The 18,072-nt window shown below is 33.5% G+C and overlaps 1 protein-coding gene across 8 annotated transcripts in view; it reads right to left on the bottom strand.

Annotated features, from left to right (window-relative positions):
* SNTG1 (syntrophin gamma 1) overlaps positions 1–18,072 on the bottom strand; it is a 347,784-nt gene that overhangs the window by 65,905 nt on the left and 263,807 nt on the right. For all 8 annotated transcript variants that reach the window (XM_065053503.1, XM_065053506.1, XM_065053502.1 and 5 more), the window contains one exon: positions 4,606–4,644. In XM_065053503.1, the coding sequence (XP_064909575.1) occupies positions 4,606–4,644 (39 nt within the window). The remainder of the gene's footprint in view (positions 1–4,605; positions 4,645–18,072) is intronic.

Genomic DNA, 18,072 nt, shown 5'->3' with positions numbered 1-18,072 from the left:
GCTAACTCTGAACAAGACAGCTACCAATTTTTTCCTCACAAAAGTAGGAAAATTCCAAAGGGATTCTTCTTCAAAATGAAAATTAAAATTATTTAATGAGAATATCTCATCTTCTGTAGAGGCAAGACAAGTCTTTCAAAAATGCTCATGCTGCCTGTGGATAGAAGAGAAACAGCGTCCATCCAGGGTTGTAGAATTCTTCCCCATTATAATTTTTTTGTGAACTCAGCATTGGTGAAAGGTGGAAGGTTATAGCCTCTAAATTCATCTTAATAGAGATTAAATGTACAGTAGGGGAAAATAAACTTTTAAATACACTGCTTTGCCAAGACATTTTAATCTCTGTTTCACGCAAAACCTTGAAACTTGAGTTTTGTCTGTGTAGTAGGGAAGCAAGAGGCTATTTATTGCATTTGTGAACAAGTATATGAACATAACCATAAACCAATAAAACAGAAAATCAGCTCCCTGGCCACTAGCTTGTTGAGTAAAATAAGTTAAAAGTGCAATCAAAAAGTTATGACTTTCCTGACTGCAATTTAATAGACATTGTATTTACTTATATACGTAGGGATAGGAAGAGGTGAACTGAAGGCCATACTAAGATTTAGATCTAAACCTTGAATTCCACTGCATACCTAGACCAGATGTAACCAATTCATCCTCCTGGCATGGCAATCAGCTAAATGCCAATAAAATCAAAGAGCCAATAAGAGTTATAATGGGTAATAAAATCTCCAGTAGCTGGAGGCCTACATTTGGTTTCCCATCCTGAGAAGGATCTGAAGATTTTGGAAGAAAAACTATTTGATGCTGATTCCCCTAGTTGCTATCAAGTTGATTTGCAGCTGAGCTCAGTATAAGCACAAACTCTTGGTGGTTAATGTAAAGATCAGGACTTGAAAAGGAATGGGCAGTGCTTGTCCTCAATACACGACCACACTTTTTTGAGGTAGGGTGTATTTTCCTGTCATTTGGAAAGGGTTAGCAGGGGTGTCAATGGCACCTTTCAGAAATCACTTGTCTAATGATGGTACTTGCAGGAACTGACATTTGCTGCATACAGTGTAGCTGCTGAACAGCAGTGATGAGCTCCAAGAAAAGAAACATGCTTGTGTTTCTCATCTTGGCTCACCAAACAGAGAAGCCTCTGGCTGAAACCTTGAAATACTGTGTTCTCTGCTATGAGGTCTAAATAATTGTTCCTTAAATTTATGGATATTTTCTCTATGATGGCAATATATGTAACCTATATATATATATAGTACTAATATAAAACGAACAAATAAATGAAAAACAGCAAATGAAAAAAAACAACAAAACAAAACAAACATGATTCAAAGATGTTGCTAATTTTCTATTTTTTTTTGCAACCTTTACATTGTCAGCTCAGACAAGGGGAACTTTGATTTCCCTCTTCTCCCACAATCTTCTTCAACAACATTTTGCCTGTGTAGTCTTCTTCCATCCCTTTTTGCATCACCTTCCTTCTACTATTACACATATTAACACCATTCTCAGAACTTCTTATTACCTTATGCTGTCTGTATAATTATAACTTTATCAATACCCATCATCCTTGAACTTCTAATTTCCAATAAATGTATCTTATCTTTCTAATAATTTTTGAGACAAACCTGCTTTCACTATTACTGCTATACTATGTGTAACCAAGTCTTTTAATCCCTCTCCTCTCCCTCTCCTCTCCCCCTCCCTCTCCCCCTCCCTCTCCCCCCCCCCCCCCCCACTGAGGGTGAACTGAAAAGCCACAAGATCTTTCAAATCTTTTCCACCTGAATGGATTAAAGATAGTACTTTAAAAATTCTTAGTCAAGAGATGTTTCTTAAATAAAGTGACTTTAAAATATTCATTATAGGTGCTTAGAAACTCTCAGAGTTTGTCTTATTACTGCTTTTGATTGAACAAGATGCATAGGATATACAATAAGACGTAGAGGTATTTCCATCCTAAATAGCTAACAGGCTTCTGGTTTGGATTAATCATTTTAAGTAAAATGTATTGTAAGAAAAAATCTAGAAGTAAAATCACAATCAGGTCAGTTTCAGAGTTCAAGTTCATTATGTGCTTGCAGAAACAAGTTAAAACTAGTTATTCAACCTCTTATACAAAAATGCATTTATTAAAATAAATGTCAAGATGACGAAAGTAGTCAAAACGGTAATTTAATATTCAAATAAAAAAATATGTATTAATGTAACAAGTGAAAAGGCCTGTTCCTTCCTTGCTTATCATGTTAATGTCTGCTGAATATCAAAGACAGAAATTAACCTTACATCTGTGTAGTCTTTTCTGATTCTTCTCAAAAATATCCTATTTAATTTAAATAAGGTTATATTTCCTGGCTGCTTCTACAATAAAGAACCACAACCTTCTTTACATAAGGTAAACCCAAATCTTCAAAGTAGCCGCATATCAATAAAGCTTTTTCTTTCCAGTATTTGATGGGCATTGAAATCTTACCAGTCTCACTGCCCATCAAATCGGTCTCTCTTTTTCCAGTTTGATTTTTTGGCCGACTTTCTTGAAATGTTCCATGGTGATTCTGTGAGAATATAGTGACTGATGTTGATGATAGAACAAATTAGTTGCAGGCTGTCCTGACGGATAACATGACGAACAAGCTATTCAAGCTGAGAAAGTTTTTTTTGTTTTCCATTGGAATTATAGTGAAGAGAAAAATGTCTTACTGATCATACATGCCAGAAGTTCCACAACAGCAGAGATGACTGAATTAATGTCAGCATGATGGGATATTATAACTGTTATATGTATTTTTGTTGGGTTTTTTTACAGTAATAAAAAAACAAATATATAAGTTCAAAGTGAATAATGAAATTGAAAAAGTATCTAGTTCACTAATTTTTATTTACTGGACATTTTGTCTCCCCTTCTTTTGAGATAGGAGCATTTCCTTGTCACCGCCAGCAACTGATGTTACAGTAACTGTTCTGAAAATGCCTAAATGCAACTGTTTCCTTCAGCTGCTGAATGTGACAAATCACTTCCTTTCTGTGACTTCAGGAGGCGAGTGAGACAAAAGTGACAACAAATCTGAGTAACTATAGTGCAAAGAACTGAGAATCAAGGGCAAATAAAAATGTACCAAACTGGTTTTTTTTATGTTTTATTTATTCTAACTGTATTTATATATACCTTTATAGTTGCTATTTTTTATTATTATTGTAATACCTTTATCGTGATTTTTTGACCTTCTCGTGAAGAAAGTAGTAAACAAAATTACAATAACCCCTGCCTTGTTAGTTACACTTAGCACAATTCCATATTAATAATTCCGTATGAATAAAGTTGGAACAGAGACAGGGAAGTGAGAAATATGTTGACTGGATGAAGATGCTGCATAAGGGAGGTGAAAGCACTTTTATTCCCTAAATCTGTCCTCTTGAAGTCAAGTTTACTGTTCAGTCCTATACAAATTTATCTACCACAAGGATGTAATTTGTTCCTTCTGATGAACTGGATTTATCTGTTTCCCATATTACAAATTTATTTAAAAGAAATCCACATTATAGATAATGGTTGTGACGTATGACAGATGCATACTTTAACTACCTGTTTTAATTTGCTAGGTGTACTTTGTGATAAGTAACTCACCACAAAGTGGTCACATTTTCAACTGTTGTGCTATATCACAGAACAATTAATGGCATTACTGTATTATGGGAACAGACTTTAGAATAAAGAAGTCTTTGATTATTTTACAGTGTAGCCTGAATATTTTTATTCATACTTTATTTACACAGTTTTCTAAAATATATGCTGATTCCTTCAGGAAGGTATGGCTGTTACTATGGTCTCTAGCAAACAGAACCTCAGAATTTTAGCCTTTAACTTTGAGCTGTCTGCAGGTTTGTTTGTTTGTTTGTTTGTTTGATTGTTTGTTTGTTTGTTTTAAGAGTGGAAAGAACAGATTTCTCAAGTCACACAGCTCTATCTCTTTGTCTCATGGATCCAACAATCACCTGATACACAGCTCTAGAGGAGAGTAGTAATTATGCTTATGATGTATTTTGCAAGAAACTATCTCTATTCAGGGAATGTTGCTCCCTTTTTATAAGGCATTGAAATGTCTTCCAGTAATATGGGACGGCCAATAGATGAAAACAGTCAGATGATTCACCTTGTTCCAAATTTTGCTACTGGTCTTCTCCAGAATCTTGGACAAGGTTTTCTATGCTTTCATTTGGACAACACAATTCACATATTTTTACTATTTTAGAAGAACTTTGATGAATACTGACTAATTCTGTAAAGCATAACAATGCCATTTGCCCTTTTATAATAAAATGAGTAAGATGCAATCTGAAGAAAACTTTTTTGTGTGTATATATATACATTAAACCTATGTTAATTTGACAATATTAGGCATGATCTTACTTTGACCAAAAATTCCAGTTACCTTTGATTTTAGAAAAAAATTAAAATATATTTCAAGGCAGCAAGGTATTCTCTAATGAAAATCTACCAAGAATTCTTGAGCTAGAATAATGCACAGCTACTACAAAATTAAATACAGTTGAAATGAGAATTATAAATTAAACAACTCCAATTATTATTATTCTTACCTGCTGGTTTACGGGAAAATTCCTGTTGATTTTTTTAATCTATAAAAATGAATAAAGAAATAGATTAATACGCAGCAGAAGAAAAAAAATGAAAAATCAAACATTACATTTTAAAGACATATGTCACGCCTCCCTTCAAAATTATATTAAAAAAGAGAAAATTACCTACAGTAAAGGGATTAAAATCTTTGACAAGCTCACATGAATAATGGGACATTTCTGTGGCTACTGTGTGGTTTATTCTGCTGTTCAGAATACAGGAAAGGAGAATACATGCAATTTTTTTTTTTTTCTCTGAAATCTACAACTCCACGTCTTTTGTTTTCTTTCTGATTGGAAGCTATAACTTAAAGAATTTAACAACAGAAGTAATTCAGACCAACTTATTGTCATCCACTAATAATAAAATTCCTTTCCTTGGAGACTGATGGAAAATTGGGCTACATTAACCTGGAAAATTGATCTGGAATAGCCTTTGAAACATCCCTTTCTCTACCATTGCATCCTAGATGCAAAATAAAGTGTGCAATATCAGTTTTGATAATTGTTCAAGTGATATTGTCTTAAAACATTCACTAACATCCCTAGGTAAAAAGTAAAGAGAAAAGCAGCCTGAGATCCCTCATTCAGGAAGTGTTTGTATTTACTCCTACAGATGACTGACTCCATCTAAATAAACATTGCCAGCTTTCTGACAATACGAGGAGAATTAAGTGTGGATCATACCCATTCCTGCCATTAGAAGAAGAAAAATATTCTTTTTTTATTTTAAGCATAAGCCCTGAAAATTTTTGAGCAAACCTAGAAAAACTACCATGTACATTCATGATACATAACACCTAGAATTTTATTTTTCACTCTCTTATGTTTACTTTTCACAATTGTTTTTGTAGCTATAGGTAAATGAGTACCATGTTTGTTTACTTCATATACTGAGATTTTTTCTAAACAGAAATAAACTACATTAGGGGAGTGGTGTACTTTAAAATGTTCCTGGGAAATGTAAATGCACGTTTGAAACATTTTCTTATTCACAAATTTCTATCTGATTTTTTCAAGTACAGTCTAAGCTCCTACATTGCATTGTTGTTACTTTGATGAACTAAACCAATCATGTTTATCTTTCTGGTAATATGATGATGATTTCTTGAAAGGTGTGATTTTTAATGATGCTATAGTTTGCAACCTGCTTTATAGCTGCTCAGTTCTACCTGAAACTAAAAATTGTTAAGTGTGATTAGTTTTAGAAATACCCTAAATATTTATAATTCACATGCATAAATATTGGATGTTACATTTAAAAAAAAAAAAAATCTACAGTTAGGCAGTGAAAGTCACTGATATTTGAGATTATGTGATACACTGTCTTGAAAATACAGAAAGAAAAACAGTAGCCAACACTCTTCTTCCTAGCATGTTACAAAATACATTGGATAAAATTTAATCTACAGATGATCCAGATCTGCCAATCCTTAAAAATAAAAATCTAAACATTTTCCACAAATGAAGAGAGGAAAAAAAAAAATTCTGTTACTTGATCCATTATCTAAATGAGAACTGTTCCTTCAGTCTTCCATAACGTTACTGAACTCACTGTAATACTATTATTTATTAAGCACAATCACAACACAGAACATTGTGTAACTGATTCAAATGAATAAAATTTGTTTTAATCAGAGGACACCAGAATGATACACTGCAAACATATATGAACATAATATTTTAAAATAAAACACCCTGGCAGACACTACATTAAGAAAGAAAGGACAGCCGCTCTGTAAACATTCTTTAGAAAGATGCATTTCTCCAGAGCAATAAAAAATCAGGAGTGACACAAAGGGAGACAAAAGAAGAAGCTAGTAAACAAATTCTGCTCTGAAGCCAAAGATACAGGAAGCATTACTAAAGTCAAATTGAAGCTAGCAAGAGCTACCTGCTTCTATAATATTTAATGTTCAAAAACCAGATGTTGAGGGGTGAAATTCTATTTTGGTTCAATTTCTGTGAATGCAGATTAGGAGAAAAAAAAAATCTAAGAACACCATAGAGAACGTACTTTGGGATTTGGAAGGAGGAAGAAGGGGTCAAATGTAAGGCTGATCAGAGACCAATAATGGAAGAACAGAGTTTAGCAGAAACTATAATAGAAGAATGGTTTGAAACATAATTCATTCTGGTAAGGGTACAAATACTTATGACTAGATATGTTACAAAAATTCAGCTAGCCAAATATGTTAGGACACCATAGTCATGAAGAATGCTGGACAGAGAGATTATATGAAGTGATATGTAGAGAAGTATACACCACAGCCAGATTCAGTTGGTTTTCTGCACTAGATGTTGCCATCATAGATGGATACTTTTCACAGTAAGAGGATTTTAAAGTGTAATCTCAAACCCACTATTAATTAGGGATTTGTTTGACTTTTTTACCTATTTATTTTAATGAAATTTACTATTCCAACGTAATCACAGGATCCTCATGAGATGATGAGGAAATGTGCCTTTCAATGGGCATATACTACCCTAAGAACTCGCAAGGGCAGTATGATCTAGAGATACGGACACTGATTCCAGGTTTTTCCAATTCTTAAAAACTGAAATAGAAGCAATCACATAATTGAAAACTCGGTGTCACATGCTTGCCTATTTCCTGAAAAACTGTATTGCAAATGAGAGGCTTACAGTTCTAATGTGATACTGGGAAAGATTATTAATGACAATGTTTCAGGTATCACAACTGGTCCTCTGCAGGAATCAATAATATAGTAGGTGTTAGTTGTTAGGACAGAGTACTTGACAGAGACCATTCTGTCAGAATAGCTACAGGAACAGCCAAGACTGAAGGGCAACATTTGGAATGCATGAGCACCAGCTCCTGCTCAGAATTTTGTTGACTTAAACAGTAGATAAGATTGTCCCACACTTTCACATGCAATTTGACCTATCATTTTCTTGCAGACTGTAGATATCATGTAACTTTGCAGGTCTCCTTCCTTATCAGGAATCTTCCCATTAAAAAAGAACCCTTTATTATTTTAATTTCTGCTGGTCATATATGTGGTTTTCCCCAAATAATTTAGACTCTGTGTAGCCTTCTTCTTCAATTAGTTGCATTACATAACTGCTGTTTCACATTCATTAACAGCTAAGTAGAATATATCCTAAAGATAATGTAAATTAATTAAATAGTTCCTAACTATCTCATGTATTAGAGCAACAATAGTGTTCATGACACTGGGATGATAATTGATTACAAACAGGTAGCAAGATCTTTGCAATTTGGAGCACTTTTGAAAAAAAACATAAATCCAGGCTGTGATAATAGTTTGTTAATGAATGAGTAAGAAAGAGTAACTAACTAATGTTTGGAATTATTAGTTGGTAAGTCTTATTTTCTGTCCTTGTTAGGTTTTTGTTTGCTCAATATGATAGGTAAATCGTGGTAGGGTCGTGAAATTTTGCTACTCAAGAGCATCTGTGCATTGAAAAAAGCAGGGAATCTGAGTATTTTCATACCTACTCAGATTTTTCTCAGAACTAAATGCAACAGACTGCAAATGCACTCAGCCTGAATGAACTCAGCATTAAGTTACTTGAAGTAAGAAAGGGGAAAACCACAATATATGAACATTTATTTAGAGGAGAGGCTTTATGCAATACCGAATGATGTATAAACATAAACACAACTTCCACTTTAGAGTCTGTTCCTATAGATCCCTGTAGAATGAATAATTCTCACTATGGTTTCTAGATGAGAACAAAAGTGAGAAACAAGATTATAATGTTTCAACTTCTATAATAAATGTTATAAAGTCTCTTTTAGGAGTAAAAAAAAAAAAAATATTAAAAGAGATCGAATACTTCTAAAGAGTATAGGCAATTAAGACTCATTAGGCATAATTCAGAAAGTCCCTTGTCAGCTGACTGAAGAAGGCCCGAAGTAGCAGCTGGTTGGGAACACAAAGGGAAAAAACTTTAGCTATCTTCAGGCAGAGGACTAGATAGATGTTTGTTCTGGTTCAACATTACCACAAGTTCTCATGGATCTTCTTAATACATCTGGAAACTAAAAGTTTTCCTTTGAATCCTACATATAAGTAGAGGAAGAAAGGCCTGAGATAGTTTTGAGGTCTCATCTGGAAAGCAGTCCTATAATTTCACAATTTTCTTTTTAAATTCTTGTACCGATTGCCTTTGAATTAGCCAGTTGTACAAAGTATACAGAGAGTATGCATGCTTTGGTGAGGTCCCATATATGCAGATATTTGACAAATACTTTTGAAGACAAGAAAGGATGTCTAGTAAGATCCAAGAATGCTCCCCCAAAAAGCAAATCATTTGAACAGAAATCATTCCTAACAGAGGTCTTGAAATGATGTACGGAAATAAAAGATTTGCATATTGAGAGTTATTTTCAATGTATGACATGTAAAAGCACTATTGAAGGACAAATGGCCATTTGAACTATGTTAGCAAACCTGCACATCATCAAAAATCTTTCATTTGTTTTCTCACTCAAATGGATTCAGTGATGCATTGAACACTACCAGCACAGAAGGAACAGGTGTATAATAGAAAGAAATACAAAATTTCTATATATTACATGAAAAGATAGTGGGAGCCCTAAGGACAAAAGCACAAAACCTAGCATTCACACAGCTGTGATGTTCCAACAATAAGACTCCAATTACTTTTAATTAAAAAAAATAAAAAAGGTTCACTTAATAAAAGAATTACCTCATTTAAACCTGCAATATTCAACACCTGTTCCTAAGTTTGGATATTATCTTAATGATAATATTGCTATTGTGCCTCTTTAAAGAAGATACTTGTGTTACAAACAAGACAGTTTCACAACAGTGAATCTCCATAATCAAAATACCAGCAGGAACATGCAGATTAATAAAGAGGAAATGGTAACAATTCAAAGCCAGTGCCTGAAAAAGCTGTTATTGTCCCATCTGAAAGTGAGAAACATGCCTCTCTACTGAAGAAAGACTGTGAACAATAAGAATTGAAAAAAAAAATATATATGAAAAAAATGACCCAGAAGTAGATACAAGAAGCATTGCTTCAGATAATGAAATGCAATTGGATAATTGTGGTGTATATCATAATAGTTGTTTCTCATTGGAGTATGATTACTGCAGTATCAGTCACACTAAGAGTAAAAAAGCTGGTGTAGGTAATCATCAGTAAAACATCTGCTCACAAAACAGGGAAATAGATTGCTCTTGAGTACCTCTTTCATTTGCAATTTAAAACAATTTTACTATCCACCAAAGAAAAACAGTTTGCAGTGGAAATCCATCTGAATATGTCATAGGCATTTAAATCCATTTTACTTCTTGTTAAGAAAAAATACATAGATTCTCGAGTAAAGATGTGGTATAACTGGTAACTATCAAACCAGTCTTCTTTTGAAGATATCAAGGACTTCCATCTGAAACATAACTATTCCAGATTCCCCTAGCTATTATTTTTTTAAATTATTTATTATTAGTCACTTGCATTCAAAATACTTCAAATATAAACCTTATATATATTTCCATAGCTGGAAATACTAGACTCTAGAGGTACTCAGAGGCCCCCAGAAGACATACTTTTTTATTTTCACTGAATTTTCAACATTCAAGGAAGTTGCAGGGTTTTTTTTGTTTGTTTGTTAGTTTTGTTTTGTTTTTAATTCCACCCTATTTCTCAGTAATACTTTACTTATATGTTGCTATATACTTGCTCTACACAACAGTGATTAGAACTTATGTTAAAAATTAAATAAAATAAATTTAAAACTTTCAAAACTCTCACTGCTAAAAGAAAGATACAACAGAGAAACAAGTTTAATAGTTTGAAGATAATGCTTGGCACTAGAAATCTACAATTTGCTTCCAGAGACTATAATTAACTTATTGTGGCATCCTAAACTTCCAGACTTTACTACATGAGCTAAAATAGCATGCTTGAGTTATTATACTTAAGTTTAGTTTGACTGAGAATACAGCAAAATAACAGCTGAAGTTCTTAATATGTTAGGAGTATTAGGTCATGATGACTGGTTTAGTAGATGCCAAAATGCAAAAGAAGCAGTTAAATTCTCAACACATTACTAGATCAAAACACCAACAGCCTGGAGCTTCAGGATATCTGAACTTTCCAAAAGAACTAGGTTAAGGCAAAGAAAATATCTAAATTTTGAAAAGCAGAGTGAAGAAAACCCTGGTTCATCTTCCTTCACAAAATCAAGTCAGTAATACACATCTGTCTGTACAAACACCCATGAGAAATGCTTGGATATACTAACTGTGGAAGATGAAAATACACTTATTAAACAAGTTGTGCTAGAAATGATTAAGAAATGTGTTTGATTTAGTCATATATTTTTTGGAGTGGAATAATATTTTTCAAAGCTGATACATAGTTTACCAGGGTAAATGTATTACACAAGAATGTCATATATTTAATGTCATTCATACAATACTTGTGCTTGTTATGAAACTTGGATGATGACAAAGAAGACAATATGCAGATAGAAAAAAGGGCTAGGTGTTTTTGTCACTTGGAAAATATTTGTCATAATTTTGGTGATTCATAGAAGCTAATAAGGGAGCTAAAATCATGAAGGAAAAATCAAATCTAAAAACTAATATGTGCTGTATGTACCTAGTGTTAGAGTGACATAGCACTTGATCTGATGAGATTGGTATTCAATAAGAATGGGTTTCAAAGGGAATAATTATCTAAATGCAAATAGTCAATCAGATGGCTGATTATCTGGTTGGGTTGATTAACGGCTCTTAGCCCCTCTGTCCAACAGTTATTACTGCAGAACAACCAACCTCATGTCATTCTTCCATCAGAAATCAGATTATTGAATTGCTAAAAATTGATTTATACATCTCCTCTGGCTTTAAAATAAATCATATTTCAGACTTCCTGATTTCTCAAGGAAATTAAATAATGTAAATAAGTCCAATTTCTATTTTACTTTTCACTTACAATTTCATTGCAACATAACATTCAGACAATCTAATATCTAGTATATAGTATTGACTTTCAGAAGTTTTCACAGAATACCAAAGAAATGGAGGAAAAACTTTAGTCTAACAGTAGGCATAATTTGTCTTATTCTAGTTTTTCTGGATGCAGTTGCAAGTACTGCTATGAATACATTCATTCTATGATAATAGAAAATAATAAAAACTCATGACTGAAAAGTAGCTCAACAGATCAAAGCTGTCTACCCAACCCATTTGTACAGTCCTGCCATGATGGCACTCTCAATGAGTCAATCTATCAGCAAGTACAGCTCTGCTTAGCATTGGAAGTTTTCCTTATGTCAAAACAGACTCTTTCTGGCTGCAGTTCAAGCCCATTACTTATGTAATCTCTCACAGAAACAAAGAGGCCGCTTGCTCTTTGTGTAGCTTTTGTAAAGTTTAAATATTATTCTTTTCTTCAGGTAAGCAGTTACATTTCACCCTGTATTTCCTTGTAAATTCATGCTATTGTCAAAGAAGCAAAAGCCCTCTTTGTTGATGCTCCTTCTCCATAGGAACGGTGTAGGACACATTTTTCCTGCATGTCCCAGCTCTGACCCCCTCAGACTTACTCCAAGAGTCTCATAGTCACTTTCGATCTGCTTAGAATCACAGTGAAATCGGTCATGCCTGCATCAGTGAGCAGTCCCAATTAATTGTCATTTTGTCAGGTAGCTTTGGAAGCATCCTTCAGTTTTAAGCTCCTGAGAAACAGAAGACTTCTCACAATGTTAGGTCCAGTCACTAGATTAAATTTTTCGTCACACAAAGGAGTGACTCACTCATGACCAATACAGCTCTTCCTCATGGGAGGGGTGACCATTAATCTCTCAACTTTTCCAGCCTGCTAGGTTTCAATTTAATTTTTTCTCCACTCTGTCATTACACTTGAAACAATGCATCACTGCCTGAGAAGGGATCATTTCCCTATGAAGAAGACCTGTGAACAGAAACCTCTTGTGAGGTTTTCCTCATTCACAGCAGGTGCTATTGTGGATCTTCCTGGCTTGTTGCCAGTCATCCACACCCTCTGATTCCAGATTTTACTCAGTTTAACAGCTTTCTCATGTAATTTCTCTACCTACTTCTTCAGAGATTTCTCTAGCAGATATGCTCCAACTGAGGCATCCTTCTCCTTCCACACCCTTCTTTGGGATGAGAACTGCAAATTGTAACTCCTGTAAATTCAGTTGGACATTTAGACTGAGACATCTATTAATTTTGGTTTCCATCTGAAGTTTCCACTTGCACCATTAGCATGTGCTGGAAGAAAAATACCTTATAACTGAATTTATATTATCGTCAGTTTGCTCTGTATATAGTTGACTTGTTGAACCACATTTCTTTCCTCATTTTTCTTCCCCCTGAAAGCCCTATTTACAGCTTTCGAGTTGCTTATTAACTCAGTCACATAGCTCCTTGCCTTTTAGGTCCCTCATGCCAACCTGATCTTTTCACTCTGCCTTGGCTGAAACAGAACGAGAGGCAGTTTGTTGAAGACTGAAGCTAAATCTATTTTGTTCCTACTCTCTCAGTCTATCAGCAGAGGCTTCTGACCTTGCTCATGAAAAGTTCACAGTTTGCCAAGGTTTGCATTAATTCAGGACTCCTCACTTTGGTAGAGATAACAACATTTGTAGTTCACACTCTGGCATTCAATAAGACAAAGTGGGTAGTAAACTGGCAGAATAAATAGGGAATTTTACACAATTATATATAACACATGAGGCAACACTCTTAACAGAACCTAATGCCCTGTAGAAATGTAGCTAGTGATTTTTAAAACACATTTAATACTTAAACTGTAACATATTGGTCTAAATTAATTGCTGCGAGCAAAGTTCAACAAATTGCGCAGTTGCCAGTGGCATAGACAAATATATTTGCCTGAGGCAATGAAGCTAAAGAGGCTTTATGTCATCTTTACAGGTTATTACCTCTTCCACTATCCCACTACCAACCCATGATTGTTTACTTTAGTTTGAGTGGAATAAAAATAAAATTACAGGAACACCTGCTCTTTGTTGTATTGTGTTACATTTCACTTTGTCCGAAAGAATTGCACACTTTTATTCTCTTGGAGGTCTCAGGAAGAACAGCAATATTTATGAGACAATTTGGCTGACAGCACCAGATAACAAACTCCTTGCGAAAAAGCTAAAAAAATCACCTAGTATTACATTACTTAAATAATTTGGTTGACATAATATTAAATAGCTGTTGAGACATCAGGTTCACATGATATTGAACAAGGCATTAAAACAATTGTTAAATTTGATACAAAAAAAAAATCGTATGTCATTGTGAGGTACCTATAAAAACCTTTTTTCAGTACTTGTTTCTGTTGAAAGATCACCCTTCATCTGTACAACTAATTACTTTAAATTTCACTTGAAACAGTAAAAAATGTCTTTGTAGTACTTTTATATTTAAAGATCATGTCCTAGTATTTTCTAAAATACTTCTAGTCCCTCCTGTACTCTGCATTCAGATTAGTCAGAGACTCACTCTAGCACTGTATTCAGTTATAATCTGAGCTGGTTTCCAATGAGAAATTCTTCTGCAGTAACACTTCTGCAAAAGATCAGGCCCTCTTTAAGGCACTTTCTCTTAACAAGCTGCTGAACTATTAGCTTGAAAAGTCTTGAATTTAGTTCTCTTCTAGGGAATGCCATTCCTTTTACTTCAATTCACCTCATAACTAAGAATTCATTATAAAATGCTAAGCAGAAGTCCTCACAAATATGGGTTTTCTCAGGTAACTTCTGGTATTTCTGAAAAGGAGTGATCAAATACTGAGCAACATGGCCATACACAAGTGTAAAGAGCTGTGTGTCTGTGGGACCGTGGCTGAATGGCAGGACAAGGGGGAGAACAAGTCAAAGTATCAAAAAGGGTAGGGATATAATTTTTTGCAGAAACTAATTAATTATCAAGCTGAGGGGTTTTTTTGTTTGTTTGTTTGTTTGTTCATTTGTTCGTTTGTTTGTTTTTGTTTTTTTAAGAAGTGTGTTGAATACTGAAGTATATTGGAGTACTAGATCAGTTTTGACAACAATAATGTCAAATTGACATAGTAGCAAGACACAGTTTATTTTTCTTGCTGTGGATATGACTTTGTAATCCTTAACAGGAAGAGATTTGAATAATTAAGAATCAACAGAAATACCAATTTCTTCACATTAAGAATGACTAAGACAAACACTGAGGATACTACAAGGACTTTTGCTTCAATGTGCATTCAGGCTTGCCTATGAGAAAACTATGAACTTTTATTGAATTTCACTGCGTTACACTGGGCTATCATCTTTGAAAATGATGTCATGGAAGTGTGTCAATAAATTTCAGAACAGCAACTCACTACCTAATTGCATTTCAGCAGTATAAGAGATGTTTAGTCAAAAGTATAGATTTTTCCTATATCAATAGTTCTTGTAGTCTAAAGGAAAACATGGTGTCATCAGTTAATAAATGCAAATAATAGCATTTCACCTTTTCAAGATATCAAGGTATTAAGTTTCAACAACAAAAAATATATTAAAAAAAAAAGAATCATCCTTACAACACTTAAATTATTTTAATTCATTAAGCAAGTTATTAGTTTTTCTACAACACCTTCTTTAGTTACTCTAGTGAAGTTTAAGTTTTCAGTCACAGACATTATCTTTTCTGAAAGAAAAATGCATGGTCAGAAAATTACTAGAGCACTATAGTTAAAAGAAAAATCAGGAGACAAAACATTCATCAGAGGTATAACGAACCATGAAGACAGTAGCATGAGTAGAAGAACATAAAAGCTATAATTCACAGGTGAAATGCACTATGTCAAGCTGTAACGAAAAACAGATGATGTATAATGAGTAAAATTGTATGTGGTTACATTGTTGTATATTGTCACAATGTGGGAATTAGATGTATAAACTTAACATTATTAAATAACATTTAAAACAGTAAGATATATCAAAATGTTAATGTGTTAATTGGAGAATTTAGAACTGAGCAAAGTAATTAAATATCTGGATAATATCATGCCTATTCATAAAGTATAGGCTGTTGTGAGAGCATAAGCTCAAAGCCCAAGCCGAAAAAAAAAACCCCAAAGTTGAACGAAGGCAGTAATTCCTATACCAAATATAGAATTACTCTTTCACTACAAGTACTAATTGTTCTTAGCAGTAATTCTGTGGGTACTAAGACATGTAGTACAATTTGCAAAATATTTAATTTTGAGCTGGTCATGACTGAAGAAAAATAGTAATGAAATGGCATCATAACTAAAGACAGTTTTTACCCTGAAACTGTATTCATTGGGTGTTCTAAGCCACACAAAATTTATCATTTCTACTTTATTGTTATTTATTTAATCTAGAAAATTTCTGTACTCAGCAAATGGATTTAGAACAGAAGTCCAATCTTTTGTAGCTTATGGATAATGTAATTAGCACATTGTTGGCACATTGTTATAAAGAACATGTATATTTAAAACTCTTCTCATTAATTAATAACTAGTCTCCTGTCTGGTCTCTGATGTGTTCTGACACTATTCAAGATGCTGTCTCATGAATGGTGACAATGATATGTTTACAAACAACCTTTTCAGTAAATTCTGATCCAAAAGAACATTCAATACTTTGACTTTCCTGTCATTATCTACCAACAATTTTCTTTTTAATATGTAGTGAGATGACCCTTTCCTTGGCCTCTCTGTTATTACTGGTGTATGTCAAAACTACTTTTTTTTTTATCGTTACTGCTTCCCAGCTGAGGAAATCTCATCTAGTCCTACCAACTTTCTGGTTCTACATAATCATGCAATACTTAGTAAGAAATTCTACTCTGCTATTTCTTTTCTCTATTTTAGGTTAATGAAGAGTTTATAATTTAGTCATGTCTCTTCTTGCATTTTTTTTTCTTTCCAGTGGGTTAGTAGAGTACACATATTACAGAATATACAGCTATCTATTGACTTTTGATTATACAAGAATTCATACATGAAAATGTTAAACAAGTTCTTTAGTAACAGTAACACTGTATTGATGGACCCCACTGGGCACTACAGGAAATACTACTGAGATTACCTTCTAAGAACCTGATGACAGACTGATACAAAGAGTGGCAGTGTTGAAAATAATCCCATTGTCAGTATTAGCTTGTCTTGTCAATGCTTGGGATAGAAGTGCAAAATGCAAAATGTAAAAATGTAAGATTATTTTTTTTAAGCTGAAAATTTAATGTGTCTGGAGCCAGAAGTTTCTTGTCTATTCAAATGCACAACAGAAAAAAAAAAACAAAACACAACCAACCAACCAACCAAAAAAACCAATGAGACAAACCCATGCCTCAGAGTTGTAGTTTTGATTAGATTAAAAAACATGGCCAGTGCAGCTATACAAACCAGTAATGAGACAAGACAATTATTTTTTATATGCTGATGACTTGGTCAAGACGCAAATTGCCTTCTAAGTCACTACATTGTAAAGAATTAATGGCATTAAAACCAAGAGTAAGTAGGAAGTTTCTGTGAGTCTGTCTTTAGGGTTTAAAAAAAAAAAAAGTAGGCATAAAATGCATAAGCTGTGATTTGTTCTATGAACTGAGAAAGGTATTGGGAAGTGTGGTTTGGATTAGAAGACTAAATAGAGATCAGATAGTTGTAACTGCTTTAAGCTAGGTTTGTCTGCCACCTATTCAGCTATGTAAATGGGAACCTAATTTCCTGGTAGAACCACCTGCAAGCCTCAGAGAGTTCTAGTTACTATCCAGACCTAGAGACCATTATTTTTTTAATTAAAATTGTGTACTATATTTTCCTGACTTCTGTTCATCAGATTTTGAGATGAAAATGCCACTTACAGTTACTGTTTGTTAAATGAATGTGCCATATCACTCCATACCACTGCAGCAAAAGTAGCTAGCTTAATTAAGTTGTAAGCATACTTTGCTAAATTGTCAGAAAATGTATACTGACTATATTGTTAGGCAAATAACTTCAAAAATAAACTGTTTGAAACAGTCTTTTACATTTTTTTTTGCTATAGTATTTTAAAATTTATAGATTATGTTTATACAGTAATATCAAGATCCACTTATGTTAATCTGGTGCAAAAGGAAATAATTCTGATGTCAAACATACATACATACTATACTTTAGCAATTATTTAAAGAGGAACTGAAAAAGAAAATTCAGCTCCACAACTCCATAGGGGTTATACCAGCCTAGGGACATATTTCTTCTTGTGAAACACCCTATTTATGTTGTAAAAAAAAAAAAAAAAATCCATTTAAAATTACTGTTACAAAAATACTGTTAAAAAATATTGTTACAAAAATACTGTTACGAAATGAAGCAAACATTTAAACAGGATGCACACACTATGTGGATGCTTATGAGTTATGAATAGCTTGTGCTTTTCTGCCTGGCGAAGAA

The sequence above is a fragment of the Columba livia genome, chromosome 2, assembly GCF_036013475.1.
Source record: "Columba livia isolate bColLiv1 breed racing homer chromosome 2, bColLiv1.pat.W.v2, whole genome shotgun sequence".
Classification (NCBI taxonomy): Eukaryota; Metazoa; Chordata; class Aves; order Columbiformes; family Columbidae; genus Columba; species Columba livia.
The sequence above is the reverse complement of the archived record's forward strand: the minus strand, read 5'-3'. Positions and strand labels throughout refer to the sequence as shown.